The 20,749-nt window shown below is 43.8% G+C and overlaps 1 protein-coding gene across 1 annotated transcript in view; it reads left to right on the top strand.

Moving 5' to 3' along the window:
• bgnb (biglycan b) overlaps nucleotides 1-19,134 on the top strand; it is a 25,535-nt gene extending 6,401 nt beyond the window's left edge. Inside the window, exons 2-8 of the mRNA XM_014134600.2 lie at nucleotides 7,893-8,162; nucleotides 13,782-13,894; nucleotides 14,938-15,151; nucleotides 15,279-15,389; nucleotides 16,330-16,423; nucleotides 16,779-16,917; nucleotides 17,331-19,134. Of these exons, the coding sequence (XP_013990075.1) occupies nucleotides 7,916-8,162; nucleotides 13,782-13,894; nucleotides 14,938-15,151; nucleotides 15,279-15,389; nucleotides 16,330-16,423; nucleotides 16,779-16,917; nucleotides 17,331-17,528 (1,116 nt within the window). The 5' untranslated portion in view covers nucleotides 7,893-7,915 and the 3' untranslated portion in view covers nucleotides 17,529-19,134. The remainder of the gene's footprint in view (nucleotides 1-7,892; nucleotides 8,163-13,781; nucleotides 13,895-14,937; nucleotides 15,152-15,278; nucleotides 15,390-16,329; nucleotides 16,424-16,778; nucleotides 16,918-17,330) is intronic.
• The last annotated feature ends 1,615 nt before the right edge of the window (nucleotides 19,135-20,749 follow it).

The raw sequence follows: 20,749 nt of genomic DNA on the forward strand, positions 1-20,749 counted from the left end.
TTTAACTTTGGATTGGAGATGTTTGATGTGAGTCTGGAAGGAGAGCTTACAGTCTAACCAGACACCTAGGTATTTGTAGTTGTCCACATATTCTAAGTAAGAACCGTCCAGAGAAGTGATGCTGGACGGGCGGGCAGGTGCGGGCAGCGATCGGTTGAAGAGCATGCATTTAGTTTTACTTGTATTTAAGAGCAGTTGTAGGCCACGGAAGGAGAGTTGTATGGCATTGAAGCTCGTCTGGAGGGTTGTTAACACAGTGTCCAAAGAAGGGCCAGAAGTATACAGAATGGTGTCGTCTGCGTAGAGGTGGATCAGAGACTCACCAGCAGCAAGAGCGACATTATTGGTGTATACAGAGAAAAGAGTTGTCCCAAGAATTGAACCCTGTGGCACCCCCATAGAGACTGCCAGAGGCCCGGACAACAGGCCATCCGATTTGACACATTGAACTCTATCAGAGAAGTAGTTGGTGAACCAGGCGAGGCAATCATTTGAGAAACAAAGGCTATTGAGTCTGCCGATGAGAATGTGGTGATTGACAGAGTCGAAAGCCTTAGCCAGGTCAATGAATACAGCAGCACAGTATTGTTTCTTATCGATGCCGGTTACGATATCGTTTAGGACCTTGAGCGTGGCTGAGGTGCACCCATGACCAGCTCTGAAACCAGATTGCATAGCAGAGAAGGTGCTGTGGGATTCGAAATGGTCGGTAATCTGTTTGTTTACTTGGCTTTCGAAGACCTTAGAAAGGCACGGTAGGATAGATATAGGTCTGTAGCAGTTTGGGTCAAGAGTGTCCCCTCCTTTGAAGAGGGGGATGACAGCAGCTGCTTTCCAATCTTTGGGAATCTCAGACCATGAAAGAGAGGTTGAACAGGCTAGTAATAGGGGTTGCAACAATTTCGGCAGATAATTTTAGAAAGAAAGGGTCCAGATTGTCTAGCACGGCTGATTTGTAGGGGTCCAGATTTTGCAGCTCTTTCAGAACATTAGCTGACTGGATTTGGGAGAAAGAGAAATGGGGAAGGCTTGGGCGAGTAGCTGTGGGGGGTGCAGTGCTGTTGACTGCGGTAGGGGTAGCCAGGTGGAAAGCATGGCCAGCTGTAGAAAAATACCTAGTCACACAACTGAATGCATTCAACTGAAATGTGGGTGTCCGTGTACCCTGAATAATTTAGCTATTTGATTTAGAATTTTAGGACCCCTTTAGGTATCCCCCAAAAATATGACAAAATATTTGATAAAATATTTAATTTGGCCTTTACTACTATAGCCAATAGAAATGCATTGTAAACCAAATTCATAAATGGAAAAAAAAAGACAGTCAAAAAATGTATCATAAGGAATAAGGTTTTGAAGTGTCTGTCCTATATCTAGGAGATATGAGAAAGCCCATTAAATATTTTTGTTTTTTTGGACACATATTTAAGCCCTTATCTCCATTCTTCCATGTGTTTGTATGGGTTACCTTCAGACCAGTCCCATGACATGTGTGGGGGTCGTAGAGCAAAACGGAGAACGCCATCGTGTTCGTTAGAGTCTCCCCTTTGCGTAGAGTGGTCATAATAGTTTGCCTAACTGTTCTGACGCTACAGACGTTTTCGTGAGAAGACCGATTTTTGGGATGTCTCATTGTCTGACAAAGATCGCTGTGGCCCGGCCACCTTCCACCACAGATGGGGAAGGCTGACATAGGCGGATGCTGTGGATTGAGACACAGACCATACAAAACACGGATATCTCTAGCTTAAACTAGCTTTTATTTTATTTATGTTACTTAAACTGACAGACGGGTGCGTCAATAGATTCTTTAGGATTAATTGACATCTTCAGCACCCGGCGAGCAGTTGTTGTTGGGGGTTAACTGCAGAGTCTTTCTGGGTAAATCTCTAAGAACTCTCTAAGAACTTAAATCTCTAAGAACTGCAACATTTTCCCATTATTCTGTTCAAAATTCTTCAAGCTCTGTCAAATTGGTTGTTGGTCATTGCTAGAGAACCATTTTCAGGTCTTGCCATACATAATACATTATGGGGTATTTTTTGTAGGGCAGTGATCAAACATATAAATTGAATCCATTTTAAATTCAGGCTGTAACACAAAAAAAATTTGAAGTCATTCGGACAGTATTTAGACCCCTTGAGTTTTTCCACATGTTGTTATGTGGAAAATTGATTAAATATTTGTTTCCCTCATCAATCTACACACAATACCAATTAATGACAAAGCAAAAATTATTTTTTGGAATTTTTTACTCATTAATAAAAATTGAAAAGTTTAAATATTACATTTACATAAGTATTCAGACCCTTTACTCAGCCTGAAGACTTCTTGGGTAAGACGCTACAAGCTTGGCACACCTGTATTTGGGGAGTTTCTCCCATTCTTCTCTGTATATCCTCTCAAGCTCTGTCAGGTTGGATGTGGAGCATCGCTGCACAGTTATTTCCAGGTCTCTCCAGAGATGTTTGATCAGGTTCAAGTCCAGGCTCTGGCTAGGCCACTCAAAGACATTCAGAGACTTGTCCCGAAGCCACTCCTGCGTTGTCTTGGCTGTGTGCTTGCTTATGGTCATAGTCCTTTTGGAAGGTGAACCATCGCCCAGTCTGAGGTCCTGAGCGCTGTAGAGCAGGTTTTCTTCAAGGATCTCTCTCTGTACTTTGCTTCGTTCATTTTTCCCTTGATCCTGACCAGTCTCCCAGTCCCTGCCGCTGAAAAACATCCCCACAGCATGATGCTGCCACCACCATGCTTCATCGTAGGGATGGTGCCAGGTTTCCTCCAGACGTGACGCTTGGCATTTAGGCCAATGAGTTCAATCTTGGTTTCATCAGACCATAGAATCTTGTTTCTCGTGGTCTGAGAGTCCTTTAGGTGCCTTTTGGCACACTCTAAGCAGGCTGTCGTGCCTTTTAGTGAGGAGTGGCTTCTGTCTGGCCACTCTACCATAATGGCCTGATTGGTGGAGTGCTGCAGAGATGGTTGTTCTTCTGTAAGGTTCTCCCATCTCTACGGAGGAACTTTGTAGCTCTGTCAGAGTAACCATCGAGTTCTTGGGTACCTCCCTGACCAAGGCCCTTCTCCCCCGATTGCTCAGTTTGGGCGGGCGGCCAGCTCTAGGAAGAGTCTTGGTGGTTTCAAACTTTTTCCATTTAAGAATGATGGAGGCCACTGTGTTCTTGGGGACCTTCAATGCTGCAGACATTTTTTTGGTACCCTTCCCCAGATCTTTGCCTGGACACAATCCTGTCCTGGAGCTCTACGGACAATTCCCTCGACCTCATGGCTTGGTTTTTGCTCTGACATGTACTGTCAACTGTTGATAGGTATTACTCTACTGTTAGAAACACAAGCATTTTGCTGCATCTGCAATAATATCTGCAAATCTGTGCACACAACCAATAAACGTTGATTTGATTCTATTTTTTTATTTGATCAGGGTAAAGGGGAGATGTATGAAAGCGGGACAGCTGTTCCTGTTGCACTCTCTATGTTTGTCTTAGAGGTGCTGTGGTGTGCGAGGGAAAGAAAGCGAAGACTAGAGGAAGGAATGACGATGATGAGAGAGAGGGAGGGTGTATGGAAGAGAGAGGGATGAGAGGGAGGGTGTATGAGAGGATGAGAGAGGGGGAGAGAGAGAGAGAGAGAGAGAGAGAGATGGAGCCCTAATTGTACGAGTGATCTTCTGAATAAAAACGGAGAGGCTTTTTATCAGCGCTCACAAACGTCCCTGACTCAAACCAAACCATTAACTTTCATCTTCAGAGGACCAGCTCTTATCTCAATGAACATTAAGACACAACAGGAACAACTTTCACACTCTGTTTAAACAACGTCTATTCCAGGTTAGATCAACTTAATTTAATTGAAATGACGTGGAAACAATGTTGATTCAACCAGTGTTTGCCTAGTGGGGTGTCTGTCAGACAATATCATTATCTCTCTGTGGACATCTGCGACTATTTGGCATGAAGTATTCCTGACACTGCATATCCTCTCCAAACTTTTTCACGTGTTTGTTTACAGTTTGTCTTTTTGAAATCAGGGCCTAATGGTGTTCTGGTGTATGATCCTAAGATGTAGGTGTGGTCAGATGTTAGTGTTGAGTTGATGCGTGTGCATACAGTGTTTGTTTTTGACTTCCTCTTGAGTGTGTATAAATACATACACCACAGATGTACACAGTCCCCTAACGCTACCGTATACAGCCATCTGATTAATGATGTTCAACAGACCTCGGAGAGGCCGAGTTAGAAGTTGGACATAGCCAGTGAGGTCAGATCCATCTCCCTGGTTCAGGTTAGTAAAAGTTAGGATTTAGGGTAAGGTTGTGAATAAGGGAAACTTCTAACTTGAGCTAGTTTCAAACTTGCTTATGAATCGTAACCTCTCTGTATTTGAGACTATGGGCTCCCTCTGCCAAGAGGTCTGGTTCAAGCCTCTATCCAGCTGTTCCTCTCTGTCACTACATAATCACATCCCTTGCATTCAGTCTCTATATCTCTGAATCACAAGAAACATAAAGACAGGCATTTAAGTGTATGATGACTGAAAGAAAACAGCCACATGAAGTACGTGGCCTGTCCAGCTATTGTGTCTTAGTGGTCAGTCTGTTATTCCAGGATTAAGTCTTTAGTTTGAGGCATTGTGAGTTCCTCGACTTCACTCTAAGCATTATCATGTCTTTTGAATTCTTCTTGAAAGTCAAGCACATTTCCGGCGTGGCTGGAAACGGCAAGCACAGGTTAGAGAGACTGGAAGAGCTTGAACGGCATGTCCCGAGGGTTGGGCTCAGGGATGGGGAGGCACTGGCGTGTATATAAACACACACACACACACACACATGAACCTGACTGGGTAACCAGGACATCTGGTGCCACTCTTTTTAGCACACTCTCTGTATTTACTCTCTGCTTTCTCGTTTTCTCTCTTTCTCCATCCCTATCTCCATCTCTCACTTTCTTCCTCTCTTCAGCTCCAATTCTCTATCGCTTTCTCTCCATTTATACCTTTCTGACAATTTCTCCCTCCCTCCCTCCCTCCCTCCCTCCCTCCCTCCCTCCCTCCCTCCCCGTCTAAGTTGATGTCTAACCCCTAGTGGCTAGGCAAGGTCAGTGCAGGTTTACAAAAGATCCCAAGACACTTATTACAACATTATGGTTAGGAATAGTTTTGTTGTATGGTATTTGGGCCTAGGGTTATGGTAATTGTTTCTTATTATTTGGGGTTAGAGTTAAAGTGACAAAGGAGCTTCTACTGCTGTAGACTGGGGTCATGGCAGGACGGAGCTTCTACTGCTGTAGACTGGGGTGATGGCAGGAAGTAGCTTCTACTGCTGTAGACTGGGGTGATGGCAGGACGGAGCTTCTACTGCTGTAGACTGGGGTGATGGCAGGAAGTAGCTTCTACTGCTGTAGACTGGGGTGATGACAGGATGGAGCTTCTACTGCTGTAGACTGGGGTGATGGCAGGAAGTAGCTTCTACTGCTGTAGACTGGGGTGATGGCAGGACGGAGCTTCTACTGCTGTGGACTTGGATGATGGCAGGAAGGAGCTTCTACTGCTGTAGACTGGGGTGATGGCAGGAAGTAGCTTCTACTGCTGTGGACTGGGGTGATGGCAGGACGGAGCTTCTACTGCTGTGGACTTGGATGATGGCAGAAAGGAGCTTCTACTGCTGTAGACTGGGGTGATGGCAGGAAGTAGCTTCTACTGCTGTAGACTGGGGTGATGGCAGGAAGTAGCTTCTACTGCTGTAGACTGGGGTGATGGCAGGAAGTAGCTTCTACTGCTGTAGACTGGGGTGATGGCAGGACGGAGCTTCTACTGCTGTGGACTTGGATGATGGCAGGAAGTAGCTTCTACTGCTGTAGACTGGGGTGATGGCAGGAAGTAGCTTCTACTGCTGTAGACTGGGGTGATGGCAGGGTGGGTGGGTAACATTCCTGGTTAGCTCAACTAGCAGCAGGAGGAGTATGTGTGCTCAGCAATGACATCATGGAGTCTGGCTCTGCACCCACAGACACATTCAGTAACACACACACACACACACACACACACACACACACACACACACACACACACACACACACACACACACACACACACACACACACACACACACACACACACATACACTGCTGTTTTCCTGACTGGATGAATGGACGAAGTGTTTGACTCCGGAGTTCATGGTTTCACATTTTCCTCCATTTGGGCTGTAGAGCATTTATTTGGTCAGACACACCCCTTCTGTATTTGGGGAAGGGGGGGGGGGGTGTCAGAGGGAAACATACTGTGACACACTCTGTCCCAAAGGCTAAGGATGATCTTTCTCCCAAGTCATCCTGTCCATCCTCTCAACATGGATTTATTTATTGGCAGGTGCAACAGACTGCTTAGGCTCTCTCCACCCTTCCTCCTCCTCCTACTTTCTTTCCAGACTTTTTGATGGGTTTATGCTGGCTTGATTTTTATTTTCCTCTCCTCCCTCTCTTCTCTGCAGGTGTGGTTGTTAGGAGCACACCCTGTCTGGGTCAGCCACCCATAGCAGCCGGGGCATGCGGCTGCAGAGCCAGTATAGCCAGTGGAGTGTATTTAGGTGTGACCGAATCACGGTGCAGAGTAGGTGGAGCGGTGTGTTGCTTTCTGACAGCCAAGTAGCCATCTGCCCTCACTACCAGGACAATAAAGAGAGACGCCACACTCACAGGACAGCAACTGGATTTAATTCATTTACTTAGATATTGAATGGCACTGTAATAACAATGTTGTCATGTCTTGACCACATATGAGAAACTGGTCTGTTACTGTACCACAGTGTATGTAATATGTACAGCACCAGTCATTTTTTCTTCTTCCATTATCTACATTGTAGAATAATAATGAAGACATCAAAACTATTAAATAACACATATGGAATCATGTAGTAACCAAAAAAGTGTTAAACAAATCAAAATATATTTTAGATTTTAGATTCTTCAAAGTAGCCAGCATCACAATCTCTCTCTCTCTCTAGGTGTGTTTTTAACTCTCTCTCTCTAGGTGTGTTTTTAACTCTCTCTCTCCAGGTGTATTTTTAACTCTCTCTCTCTCTAGGTTTGTTTTTAACTCTCTCTAGGTTTGTTTTTAACTCTCTCTAGGTGTGTTTTTAACTCTCTCTCTCTAGGTGTGTTTTTAACTCTCTCTAGGTGTGTTTTTAACTCTCTCTCTCCAGGTGTGTTTTTAACTCTCTCTCTCTCTAGGTGTGTTTTTAACTCTCTCTCTCTCTAGGTTTGTTTTTAACTCTCTCTAGGTGTGTTTTTAACTCTCTCTCTCTCTATGTGTGTTTTTAACTCTCTCTCTAGGTTTGTTTTTAACTCTCTCTCTCTAGGTTTGTTTTTAACTCTCTCTAGGTTTGTTTTTAACTCTCTCTCTCTAGGTTTGTTTTTAACTCTCTCTAGGTGTGTTTTTAACTCTCTCTCTCTAGGTGTGTTTTTAACTCTCTCTCTCTCTCTATGTGTGTTTTTAACTCTCTCTCTAGGTTTGTTTTTAACTCTCTCTCTCTCTAGGTGTGTTTTTAACTCTCTCTCTCTCTAGGTTTGTTTTTAACTCTCTCTAGGTGTGTTTTTAACTCTCTCTCTCTCTAGGTGTGTTTTTAACTCTCTCTAGGTGTGTTTTTAACTCTCTCTCTCTAGGTGTGTTTTTAACTCTCTCTCTCTCTATGTGTGTTTTTAACTCTCTCTCTAGGTTTGTTTTTAACTCTCTCTCTCAAAGGTTTGTTTTTAACTCTCTCTCTCTAGGTGTGTTTTTAACTCTCTCTAGGTGTGTTTTTAACTCTCGCTCTCTCTCTAGGTGCATTTTTAACTCTCTCCCTCTCTAAGTTTGTTTTTAACTCTCTCTCTCTCTTTCCACAGGTGTGTGTGTGTATAGTCCCGTGATGTTGGCCCACTCTTCTCTCCTGTTGCTGCTGTGTCTCGCGCGGCTGCCCACCCCCTTGTCGGCCCTGCCCTTTGAGCAGAGGGGATTCTGGGACTTTGCGATGGACAGTGATGTGGGAGGGATGATGTCAATGATGAAAGATGAAGAGGAAGGCTCGGCAATAGAGGAGCTGCCCCCTCCTGATCTGCCCTCATGCCCCTTCGGGTGCCAGTGCCAACGCAGAGTGGTGCAATGCTCCGATCTGGGTGAGTGTGTGTCTCACCGTAAGCCTGAAGCACTTCTGTGTTTATGTGTGTATGTATGTGTGTGTGTGTGTGTGTGTATGCCATTGTGCAAGTTTATCTGTGTGGTTACCTGAAGCAGGGTGCAGTCATTTGTTTTGGAGGCAAGAGAGCCCAGTAGAATATGAATGGGAGGCAGAGAGGGTTCAGCTGGTTGGGGTTATTCTGTGAATGACTTTGTGCATTGCGTGACTCCAGAGAGAGAGAGAGAGAGGAGATAGATTGGGATCTGATGGTGTATTATTATAGAGAGGAATTTCTCTCACGGATAACGGGTATATTTTGATAAAGAAAGGCATGTCTTAGAGGGATTTTCTGTTCCCAACGTGAGCGGCGGAAAGAGAGGAAGAGAAAGAGAAGAGGGAAAGAGAAGAGGGAAAGAGAAGGGAAGAACACGAGAGAGAGAGAGAGAGAGAGAGAGAGAGACCAGATGAAAGCTCGGTGTGTAATTTCCTTGAGGTCTTTAATGAGCTGTTTCGTGGTCTTCACACAACAGGATGTTCAACAGAAATCAAGGGAAGGATGAGAGAGATAGAAGGGAAGAGTGTTACTAAAGAATGGATGGAAGCCATGTCTTTGTGTTTATCCTTAGCTTCGGTGGAGAGGATTGGGAAAGATCAGTGTTGTATGTCCAATTTCATTAACACTGAAATAGACAGGAGCTCAAACAAATGAGAACGATGATCCTATTGTGGACCAGAGGCATCATTTTCAATTGATTATGTGTAAAATTATTTAATCCTTCAAATGGATAGAAGTGAGGGGGAACAAGGAACACATACAGATGTAGGATTTTAATTTGATTACCCTGTTCATGGAAAACGTTCATACAATGCAGGAAATGTAAAACTTGTAGTGTATTTGAGGTTTAAAAAGGCTTCTGAAGTTTGGCATTTCTTTGACATTTTAGACTTGATCAACCCCTACAAAAACGTCCATTAATTATAATCCACATAATGATTCACATTTCCTGTTGCTGCATGATCATTTTCCTACTGTAGCAAACTGTCTCAAATTAAGATCCTACATCTTAACACACGCAAGCACGCACATACACATATAAATGTATATAAATACACAGATTCACAGACCATAATCCTCCATTCTCCCAAATTATAGTCCTCTCAAAGACTTTACAGTCTATGTCCCAACAAAGGCCAATGACAAGCCTGGAAATAAATGCTTATTATCTCAAAATATGAACATTGTAGTTGTATGCACTATATGTATGTGTGTGTGTGCGTGTGTGTGTGTGTGTGTGTGTGTGTGTGTGTGTGTGTGTGTGTGTGTGTGTGTGTGTGTGTGTGTGTGTGCGTGTGCGTGTGCGTGTGCGTGTGCGTGTGTGTGTGTGTGTGTGTGTGTGTGTGTTATTTTTGTGTGTGCACGCACTGTGCTGTAGGTCTGAGCGTTGTGTATGTTTGTGTAGTATTTATTTATATTTTTGCATGGGCAAGTGTGTTGCTTTTTTATGTGTAGCTACAGTAGTATTCTTCCAGTTAACTGTTATATTAGTATAACAGTTAATAGTCTGTACTTTCTTATTCGCTTTTGTTGAATCATCATGTCATTTTCATCCCACCACCTAACACTATATTTCCTGTCCCAGACTACTGAAGTGAGTAAATGTGGAAGCGTATAATTTGCGAGTTGTCAGTGCTTATTTAGAACAGATGTATTTTGGCTATGGCGTCTGTCTCTGTCTCTGAGTGTATACCAATCTTCTGTGGAACAGTTGTGTAAAACAGTAGTGGGGTTTAGGTGTAGTGGTTAGAGAGGAAGGAGTTGGGCTGGGGTTTGGGGTTTAGGTGTAGTGGTTAGAGAGGAAGGAGTTGGGCTGGGGTTTGGGGTTTAGGTGTAGTGGTTAGAGAGGAAGGAGTTGGGCTGGGGTTTGGGGTTTAGGTGTAGTGGTTAGAGAGGAAGGAGTTGGGCTGGGGTTTGGGGTTTAGGTGTAGTGGTTAGAGAGGAAGGAGTTGGGCTGGGGTTTGGGGTTTAGGTGTAGTGGTTAGAGAGGAAGGAGTTGGGCTGGGGTTTGGGGTTTAGGTGTAGTGGTTCGAGAGGAAGGAGTTGGGCTGGGGTTTGGGGTTTACATTGGGGTTGGGTTGTTGAGTGGGTGTGGGGTGTTGGTATGGGCTTTTGTTTTGGGCAAAATGGTTGTGACTACATACTGGAGAATTGTGTGGTACAGTGGTAAAGACTTTGTTTTGGGGCGGTGCTTGGTTAAGCATTTTGGGGGTATGTGTTCTGTCAAGGGAGGGGTTTGAGTTGTGTTAAAATGACCAATATTGACCAGAATAGGTTTCTTCAGACACACAGAACATCCTGTATGTTGAGTAGAGACATTGGTAGTGTTCTAAGTGTTGCAGTGTGTTGGGTTGTGTTGTGGCCAGGAGGGTGTAGTAGTGTGCTCTGGGTCAGATGTGGTCAGGGTGTGACAGGGGAACAGTAGGTGTTGCTAGGTCAACAGCAATAAGAGGGTTGTTGCAACAGTATGCTGGTTGCTGGACTGGGTTGCAGGTCGGGATTCATTTTGTGGTCATGATTAGGGCTGTTGCAGTGATGTATTACACAGTAAAATTCAACATGACTGTTGAGTCAAGGTAATCTCCTTTTATGCACTCAGGACATGTGTTGGTAGTATCCAACTCGCTAATGGTCTGGTACTCAGGGCTCTATTGTCCTTCCAACCACTCTGACATCAATGCAATAGACAATTACATCAAACACTTATCATCAACCTTATTGTGCTTTTAAAACTCACCTCACTGTGATTGATCAATTTGAAGAAAGAAACAGGTTGAAACGGAGTGGAAAACATGGTAATTGTGGAGGTTGTTTCAAAGCCTAACAACGAAACGGACAGCGCTTTCTAAGGTGATGAATGAAAAACACCCATACACAAACACCCATACACAAAGAGTCTTATACATATGTATAGGCCTATATATGAGTCCAAGACGACAAAAAAAAAAACGGAATTAAAATAATGATTGTCCCGTTCGTTTTACAATACATACATATAGTATCCTAACGCATATTATGCACCGCAAAAAAATATTAAAAACAACTGATTTAAGATGTCTTTCATTGGTCTAGCTAGCCTATATTCCAATAATTGCCTTTGACTGTAGACTGTATTACTATACATACTGGGTGGACTGGTTACCATATAATAAACTCCAAAGTTTATATTCATGAGTCTGGGAGTTTAATGACATATTTTTTCTTTTACCGTTATTTTACCAGGTAAGTTGACTGAGAACACATTCTCCTTTACAGCAACAACCTGGGGAATAGTTACAGGGGAGAGCCAATTGTAAACTGGGGATAATTAGGTGACCGTATGAGGGACAGCGTGGGAATTTAGCCAGGACACCGTGGTTAAACACCCCTACACTTACAATAAATGCTATGGGATCTTTAGCGACCACAGAGTCAGGACACCCGTTCAACGTCCCATCTGAAAGACGGCACACTACACAGGGAATATATATATATTAGACCTGAGGAAAGAGTGCCTCCTACTGGCCCGCCAACACCACTTCCAGCAGTGTCTGGTCTCCCATCTAGGGACCAACCCTGCTTAGCTTCAGAAGCAAGCCAGCAGTGGGATGCTGCTGGCTGAAATATGTTTTGTTGTGAAAACATGTTACTTTCCATGTTCCTGAAGAGATTTAATTTGGTTTCCCACATTAGGAAGTTGGTAGCTGCAGGAACAGGGTTGGGGAGCCCATGGTATACAGAGTTTGGGTAGATTAGCAACCGTCGTGCAGCTAGAGGCTGCATTTTCCTCAAACAGTGGTTAATGCCTGGGGTTAAATAACCTGAGTAGCCTACCCAAACCAACAGGCGGGAAAGCTTCCATTTATTTTTTTCCGCTGCCCCTGTTCATGCCCATTTGATAAAGGGCCATTCTAAATCTAAATGAATTTAACATAGTATAGATGTAACCGATGTGAAATGGCTAGTTATTTAGCGGTGGTGCGCGCTAATAGCGTTTCAATCGGGTGACGTCACTCGCTCTGAGACCTGAAGTAGTTGTACCCTTTGCTCTGGCGCGATGGGTAACGATGCTTCGTGGGGTGTCAGTTGTTGATGTGCGCAGAGGGGCTCTGGTTCAAGGAGAGGGACGGAAGCTGTTACATAGACAATATTACATTGAGAATAGTCTGATGGGTGAAAATATGATGATCACTTGACGAGAGAACAGTGTGTGCAGCCTGAGGCAAGGAACAGAGCGCAAGCTTTTTTCTAGGACTTTCTCAAATCATCATGCAGCCCATATATGTTTTGATTTCTAAGACATTCTAAGGTTTGTATAATTCACAACTAAAGTTGCCAAATAACTACATCTAGCGTAGCGTAGCCTATATCACTTTTACGCTCAACCTATAGCCTTCATATATATGCGCACTCGCTCCAGAATGGGAAAAATATCCTTTCTTTTTTATTTAGCTATGTTCGACTATGTTCTTCTTCCTATAAAATCATATAATATAAAATAATGACATGGGACTCATAAGCATATCTTCTCGGCTAAATGAACGAGCCTACAGCATGGAGCATAGCAGATAACATACAGTTAGTTGTAGGCCAACTCATATTCTGTTAACTGTTAACATATCATGTTTCTTTGGACCTGCCTAAAATAAATCATGGATTTATTGTTATGGTGTATATTCAACTGATTTATTAGACTTGTTAAAATGGAGATGTTCCAAAGGCATATATTAGCAGTTTGTATTTGTGGAGATGCTAAACGTGTTTAAGTTAATTAACGTTACATTACCGTGAGACCAGCAGTCTTTTACATGACAACCAGCTGACAAAATGTTATGACCGCCACAGTCCTAGTCATGATGAGATGTAACCGTGGCAGCGGCTCGGTTCTGTTGACCTGGCCAATCGACCGTCTGAGAACTGAAACAACTTAACAATGATGTTGTCTCATTAAAATGGTTCACTGAGTTGAATCATGTTTATCAAAAGTTTATAAGAAGATTAATCAGAATCCTTTTGGGGACCAGAATGTACCAAGTAGGATGAAAGATTAAAGTAATAATATCCTCCGTTATAAAAACACTAGGGTTTCTGACAACTGTTTAGTCACTGGCTGCAACACACCAGTTTGTCCAACCGGTCAATTTTAGAAACTCTTATTTTACATTGGTATTGTCACTGCCGGAGTTCTTGCACATTATAGACAATGACATCATGTTCTGGTTTAAAGTTTGGAGTTGAACAGAGAAAGACCTGTTTTCTTAACACGAGGAGCCAATCAGGTCTCTGGTTGTAAGCAGGTGTTTCTCTGCAGTAAATGAACTGGACTCTCATATTGCCATAGGAATAGTCTCATTATCATATATGTGTGTGTGTGTGTGGCAGGGTTGTGCCCTACTGCGTCGTCCCAATTTACTTGATGTGATCTTGCTGATGGTGTTGCAATCACGTCCTTTGGGACTTAGTGAAATCTAAAACAGCTGGATGACATCTGGTGTCCCCATCTGGGTGTGAGGGCGTGTATGTATGTTTTTGTTCCGTATGTGTATGAATCCCCACTGACACTGTGTGTGTGTGTGTTTGCAGGTTTGACTGAGGTGCCTAAGGGCATTCCCGCTGACACCAAACTCTTGGACCTGCAGAACAACCGCATCACTGAGCTGAAGGAGAACGACTTCAAAGGCCTCGGCAACCTCTACGTAAGAGAGAGAGAGAGAGGGGGGGGGGGTGTAGAGATTGAAGACGGAGAGATAGAAAGAGGGGGTGTAGAGATTGAAGACGGAGAGGGAAAGAGCATTTAATTTTAACTGGCCTTTATTGGCCCAATTCAAGAGGACAGACAATTCCGTCCCTCATCTCCTACAGACGTTCTTTGTCTGAGACAGCTTTGTTGACCACTTAAACAAACCACCAGGAAAGGACAACATTCCCAGTCAGTCACCTTAGGTAACTGAACAGAAATACGTTTCAGATGGAAAACCCAGCATGCAGGCAGTCGTGCAGGCAGGCAGTCGTGCAGGCAGGCAGTCGTGCAGGCAGGCAGTCGTGCAGGCAGGCAGTCGTGCAGGCAGGCAGTCGTGCAGGCAGGCAGTCGTGCCCTGCAGTCAGTCGTGCCCTGCAGTCAGTCGTGCAGGCAGGCAGTCGTGCCCTGCAGTCAGTCGTGCCCTGCAGGCAGTCGTGCAGGCAGGCAGTCGTGCCCTGCAGTCAGTCGTGCCCTGCAGTCAGTCGTGCCCTGCAGTCAGTCGTGCAGGCAGGCAGTCGTGCCCTGCAGTCAGTCGTGCCCTGCAGGCAGTCGTGCCCTGCAGTTAGTCGTGCCCTGCAGTCAGTCGTGCCCTGCAGTCAGTCGTGCAGGCAGGCAGTCATGGTGAAAATGTCTTCATCCACAGAGAGGTAACTGTTTTAATTCATGTTGTGAGTTTCCGCGCTGGCCATGTTCAATATTGGGCTTGGTCATCTGTTCTGAGTGGGCGACAGGCATAAATGAAGGCTTTCCGGGAGCAGAGAGGAGAGGATGTGAGCTAGAATATTCCCTTTAGCTCCAGGCAGAGGCTGGCCACACTCTGGAGTAAGAGAAGAGGAAAAGAGAGAGGGGTGGTTGGAGAGAGGAAGACACTGACTGGACATAACTAGGGCACTTAGGAGAGAGAAGGGGGGTGGGGAAAAGAGAGCTTACTTGCTTATTTACTCACTCCCCTCTCTCCCTCCCTCACTCTCTCATTCTCTGTCTCTTTCCATCTCTCAGGCCCTGTCCCTGGTGAATAATAAGATCAGCAAGGTCCACCCCAAGGCCTTTGTTCCTCTGAAACACATGCAGAAGCTCTACTTCTCCAGAAACCTCCTGACTGGAGTCCCCAAGAACCTGCCCTCCTCTCTGGTGGAGCTGAGGATCCATGAGAACCGCATCAAGAAGGTCCATGAGGGGGCCTTCTCTGAACTAGGCAGCATGAACTGCATAGGTCAGAGTTCATTAAAGATTACAGAGCCATTCAATGCTTCAGTATTACCTCAGCATATTCAATATGCTGGAATTCAATCAAATTTGCCACAGCCATGTTCTAATGTGTCTTATGTATGTTCTTGTAGAAATGGGAGGGAACCCCATCCAGAACAGTGGGTTTGAGCCAGGAGCCTTCAAGGGACTGAAACTGAACTACCTGCGTATCTCTGAGGCCCAACTCACTGGAGTACCCAAGGGTACGCGGTACACAGAGCAAGTGGTTTACTCAGAAGTGATCATAACTTATTGAATGCAGACCCTGTAGCTCTTAAAGACCAGAGTTGGAGACCAGTTATGTACAGTGTACATTATTCTGTATTGTAAGCAGAGGTTGGTAGAGATGTTTTGATGTTGTATCAGTAGGTTAGTTAAGAGGCGTGTGTTCTGTCTCCTCCAGAAGGTTAGTTAAGAGAAGTGTGTTCTGTCTCCTCCAGAAGGTTAGTTAAGAGAAGTGTGTTCTGTCTCCTCCAGAAGGTTAGTTAAGAGAAGTGTGTTCTGTCTCCTCCAGAAGGTTAGTTAAGAGAAGTGTGTTCTGTCTCCTCCAGAAGGTTAGTTAAGAGAAGTGTGTTCTGTCTCCTCCAGAAGGTTAGTTAAGAGAAGTGTGTTCTGTCTCCTCCAGAAGGTTAGTTAAGAGAAGTGTGTTCTGTCTCCTCCAGAAGGTTAGTTAAGAGGCGTGTGTTCTGTCTCCTCCAGAAGGTTAGTTAAGAGAAGTGTGTTCTGTCTCCTCCAGAAGGTTAGTTAAGAGAAGTGTGTTCTGTCTCCTCCAGAAGGTTAGTTAAGAGAAGTGTGTTCTGTCTCCTCCAGAAGGTTAGTTAAGAGAAGTGTGTTCTGTCTCCTCCAGAAGGTTAGTTAAGAGAAGTGTGTTCTGTCTCCTCCAGAAGGTTAGTTAAGAGAAGTGTGTTCTGTCTCCTCCAGAAGGTTAGTTAAGAGAAGTGTGTTCTGTCTCCTCCAGAAGGTTAGTTAAGAGAAGTGTGTTCTGTCTCCTCCAGAAGGTTAGTTAAGAGAAGTGTGTTCTGTCTCCTCCAGAAGGTTAGTTAAGAGAAGTGTGTTCTGTCTCCTCCAGAAGGTTAGTTAAGAGAAGTGTGTTCTGTCTCCTCCAGAAGGTTAGTTAAGAGAAGTGTGTTCTGTCTTCTCCAGACCTGCCAGACAGTCTCCATGAGCTCCATCTGGACCACAACCAGATACAGGCCATCGAGCTGGAGGACCTGAGCCGCTACAAACACTTGTACAGGTGCGGATAAGAGAGAAATACAATGGGATTCACATGGCAGTGTGCAGCTATGTTTGCGTAGGCAGAGTTAACTGCCATAATTGAGTACTGAGAGCCTCCAGTTGTTAATGCATAGGGTTAAGTACCCCACTGCAATGTACGTAATAGCTCTTTGAGACTGAAATAAAGTCTGCTTGATTGAAAAAAAAGAGGCAAACAGTGATAAAAGATTTCTGTATGGACACATTGTCTACCCTCCATTCCGGATCTGTCTTAGGCAACCATGCCACCCAGTGGTGACTTCAAGAAATACTGGTAGGCGTTAGAGAGAAAAGGATGATGACGCTCTGTCTCTCTCTGACTCTCTGGTTGCCAGGTTGGGTCTGGGCTTTAACCACATTCGTATGATAGAGAATGGCAGTCTAGCTTTCGTCCCCCGCCTGAGAGAGTTGCACCTGGAGAACAACAGACTCACAGCAATCCCCAAGGGTCTGCCTGACATGAAGTACCTACAGGTGAGTGTGTGTGTGTGTGTGTGTGTGTGTGTGTGTGTGTGTGTGTGTGTGTGTGTGTGTGTGTGTGTGTGTGTGTGTGTGTGTGTGTGTGTGTGTGTGTGTGCGTGCGTGCGTGCGTGCGTGCGTGTGTGTGTATATATGGGTGTCTGTGTCTGTGTGTGTGTGTGTGTGTGTGTGTGTGTGTGTGTGTGTGTGTGTGTGTGTGTGTGTGTGTGTGTGTGTGTGTGTGTGATATATATGTGTGTCTGTGTGTGTGTGTCTGTACAGGTGTCTGTGTCTGTGTGTGTGTGTGTGTGTGTGTGTGTGTGTGTGTGTGGTGTGTGTGGTACTGGTAGAGTTGTATTCATCAGACAGGTTAAGGGCCTTGAAGCACCTCTATTACAACACCATCCTGTCCCCCTCCCACCATGTAGGTGGTCTACCTCCATTCCAACAGCATCAGCAAGGTGGGAGTGGATGACTTCTGCCCAAGAGGCTTTGGGATGAAGAGGTCGTTCTATAATGGCATTAGCCTCTACTCTAACCCTGTCAACTACTGGGAGGTCCAACCCGCTGCCTTCCGCTGTGTCAGTGACCGTCTGGCCATCCAGTTTGGCAACTACAAGAAATAAGCACAGGGAGAGAGAGATAGAGAGGAGGAGTGGAGCAAAGAGGAGTGAGAGAAGAGGACTGGGGAGAGGAGGAGGTTGAGGAGAGATGGAGGTAGAGGCCAGAATTGGGGAAAGGAGATGTAAAATTGCCCTGACCAAATTTAAATCTGTATTTGATAGAGAGAACGAGAGATGGTGAGGACAGATGCGAGAAGAGATACAATAGAGATGTGTTTGTATTCTAATTCCAACTGTAGAGATCCTGTATTTTAATTCCAGTTCCAACCATAGAGATCCTGTATTCTAATTCCGGTTCTAACCATAGAGATCCTGTATTCTAATTCCTGATTCTAACCTTAGAGATCCTGTATTCTAATTCCGGTTCTAACCATAGAGATCCTGTATTCTAATTCCGGTTCTAACCATAGAGATCCTGTATTCTAATTCTGGTTCTAACCATAGAGATCCTGTATTCTAATTCCTGATTCTAACCTTAGAGATCATGTATTCTAATTCCTAATTGTAGGAGAGAAACATACAGTGTGAGGGGAATAGAAAGGGAAGGATGTGCTTGCCCAATCCACATTTCAATATCTGACTTTTTTAAAACCATGCTTTTAATAATCAGGTATTAAAGCCTGAAAACAGGGTCAATATAAATAAATACTATTGTGTTTGTGTCAAATGAATCAGTACTCAGAAATATATATTTTTGAGGATGTTTTTTTCCCCAACCAAATTGCAAAGATGAGATATATGATAAGAAATATTTCGAAGCATTTCCTTCAATATTGTTTTTATTACAAGATAGCTTTATTTGTTATTATTACAATTTTTGTGTTATTATAATTTTGGTGAAGATACATTACAGGTAAAACATAGAAAAGCAATGCCTGTATATAGATGATCATATAAGAGGTGCTCTTTTTACATATGTTTGTTGTGTGTCTATTTGGGAGTCACATTTGAACCTTCCTTCTATTGCTAACATCAGACTTATCAGGTGCTAACTTGGATGCCATAATCAATTCGTACTGTATGTCATAAGCAAACCCAACCTGTGGAAAGAAAAAGATGAAGGTTGGAGTCAATTCCACTATTTCAAATCAGATTCCAAAACGGAAGTTTTGTCACTTCCAATACATCACAAATCCAAACAAAAACATATATTTCTTATTCCTTTGATTTGATACTGCTGAATTACCATCACAAGTGGAACTGACCTCAACCTGGAGACGTCAGTGTCCATTAGGTAGGCTACTCCCCAGGGGAAACTGCCCTGAGTCCGATTCTTCCTGGGCGCCATTTTGTGTCCATCCCCACTTCAGCATCCAGTCTCCTGAGTGTATACAGTGACAGTACAATAAGGAGTGAAACGCCAGAGTGGGACTTGAACCAGCAACCCTGCAGGTCCAGACCCCTTGGCAGAGGCTGCAGCCAGGGAGGTTACAACAGCAGTGTTTGATGGATTGTTTTGCACAGTGTCTCTGTAATGCTTTCTCTGCTGGGTTTCCTCTGGGTATTTAGTCTGTGTAAATGATAGATGTAGTTGCCTTAGTTCTTAATGCCTTTTCTGTACTCTGCCAAGCTACTGCTGCATGTAAGAATAAAGATATTTTCAGCCTGACTATAGCAGAGAGAACGTGTGATGGTATGGTGGTGGAAAGAAGCTGTGTGAGAAATAAAGGACAACTACAACATTGGCCAGGTTTGATGAGTGGACATGAAGGGAAGCAAAATCACACAGTTTCTCTTTAATTGATTCACTAAGGAAGAAATCATGGTTCACATTATGGCTACGGATACACCAGTGGAGGTCAGTGCCATTTAAGATTAGAGAGGACAATTTTTCTTATGAGCCTAACATTCCCATTTTTGCAACTAAAACAAGAGTTTGTTTTGGCCAAATTCAAGTAGGTCCATCCCCGTTTCATTCCGTTTGCTTCCGTTTTAAGAAAAGTTTTGCAATAGAATCGGCGGAATGAATACACCCAATGAATACATTCGTTCACGCCTCTATGCGCTCTCCTCTCACCTTTTCCCTTCGGTTGTGGACTTCAGTGCACAACACAACAGCTGTCCAAGCCAAAAAACCTCTCTCAGGCAAACTTTATTACCATAACCGCTAACCGCTACACAGGGTTGGGGAGTAACAGATTACATGTAAGGGATTACAAAAAAAACGGTAACTGTTATCTGTTACGTTACCAGCAAAAATATTGTAATCAGATTACAGATACTTTTGAAAAACTAGATGATTACTTCGAGGATTACTTTTAAATTCAGAAAGGATGTTTGTGAGGAAAAAAAGCATTGACACTGCTCTGTTTTCCCAATGACATTCAAATCAGCATTGAAAAAAGGTGCAAGTTTAAGTTTGTTCCTCCTGAGCGAGTCTGACCACAAGTCAGAGATCACTATGATGACACACAAAATGTGTTTGATGGATTGCAGGAAAAGAGCAGGCATAGGCACTTGGTAGTGTGTACCGGTGCTCGACCAGTCGGCGAAAGCAAACATCACCCACGACAGAGAACGGTTGATTGTCAAGGCAATGAATTCCATTATCTTGGCTTTAATGGATTTCGCCTTTGAGTTGTCTTGCTGAAATGTTCTTACTCTTTGAAGCGACTGCTTGATCCACACAACAGACATTGTGGGCTAAGTTAGGAATGCTGTGTTGCACGTGTAGCGCAAAATTTAACCTGGCGTCATTACGTCATGTACCTACGTTATATTGGTATGCACGTCAGCCTTGACATCGGTTTTGCACATCGGCGTTAAACTAGACATCTTCCGATTCCGATATGTTCACCGATATATTGTGCATCCCTAACATACAGTTGAAGTCGGAAGTTTACATACACTTAGGTTGGAGTCATTAAAACTCGTTTTTCAACCACTCCACAAATTTCTTGTTAACAAATTATAGTTTTGGCAAGTCGGTTAGGACATCTACTTTACTTACACAAGTAATTTTTCCAACAATTGTTCACAGACAGATTATTTCACTTATGTACAATTCACTGTATCACAATTCCAATGGGTCAGAAGTTTACATACACTAAGTTGACTGTGCCTTTAAACAGTTTGGAAAATTCCAGAAAATTATTACATGGCTTTAGAAGCTTTTGATAGGCTAATTGACATAATTTGAGTCAATTGGAGGTTTACCTGTGGATGTATTTCAAGGCCTGCCTTCAAAGTCAGTACCTCTTTGCTTGACATCATGGGAAAATCAA

This window comes from Salmo salar, chromosome ssa13 (genome assembly GCF_905237065.1).
Source record: "Salmo salar chromosome ssa13, Ssal_v3.1, whole genome shotgun sequence".
NCBI classification, from domain to species: Eukaryota; Metazoa; Chordata; class Actinopteri; order Salmoniformes; family Salmonidae; genus Salmo; species Salmo salar.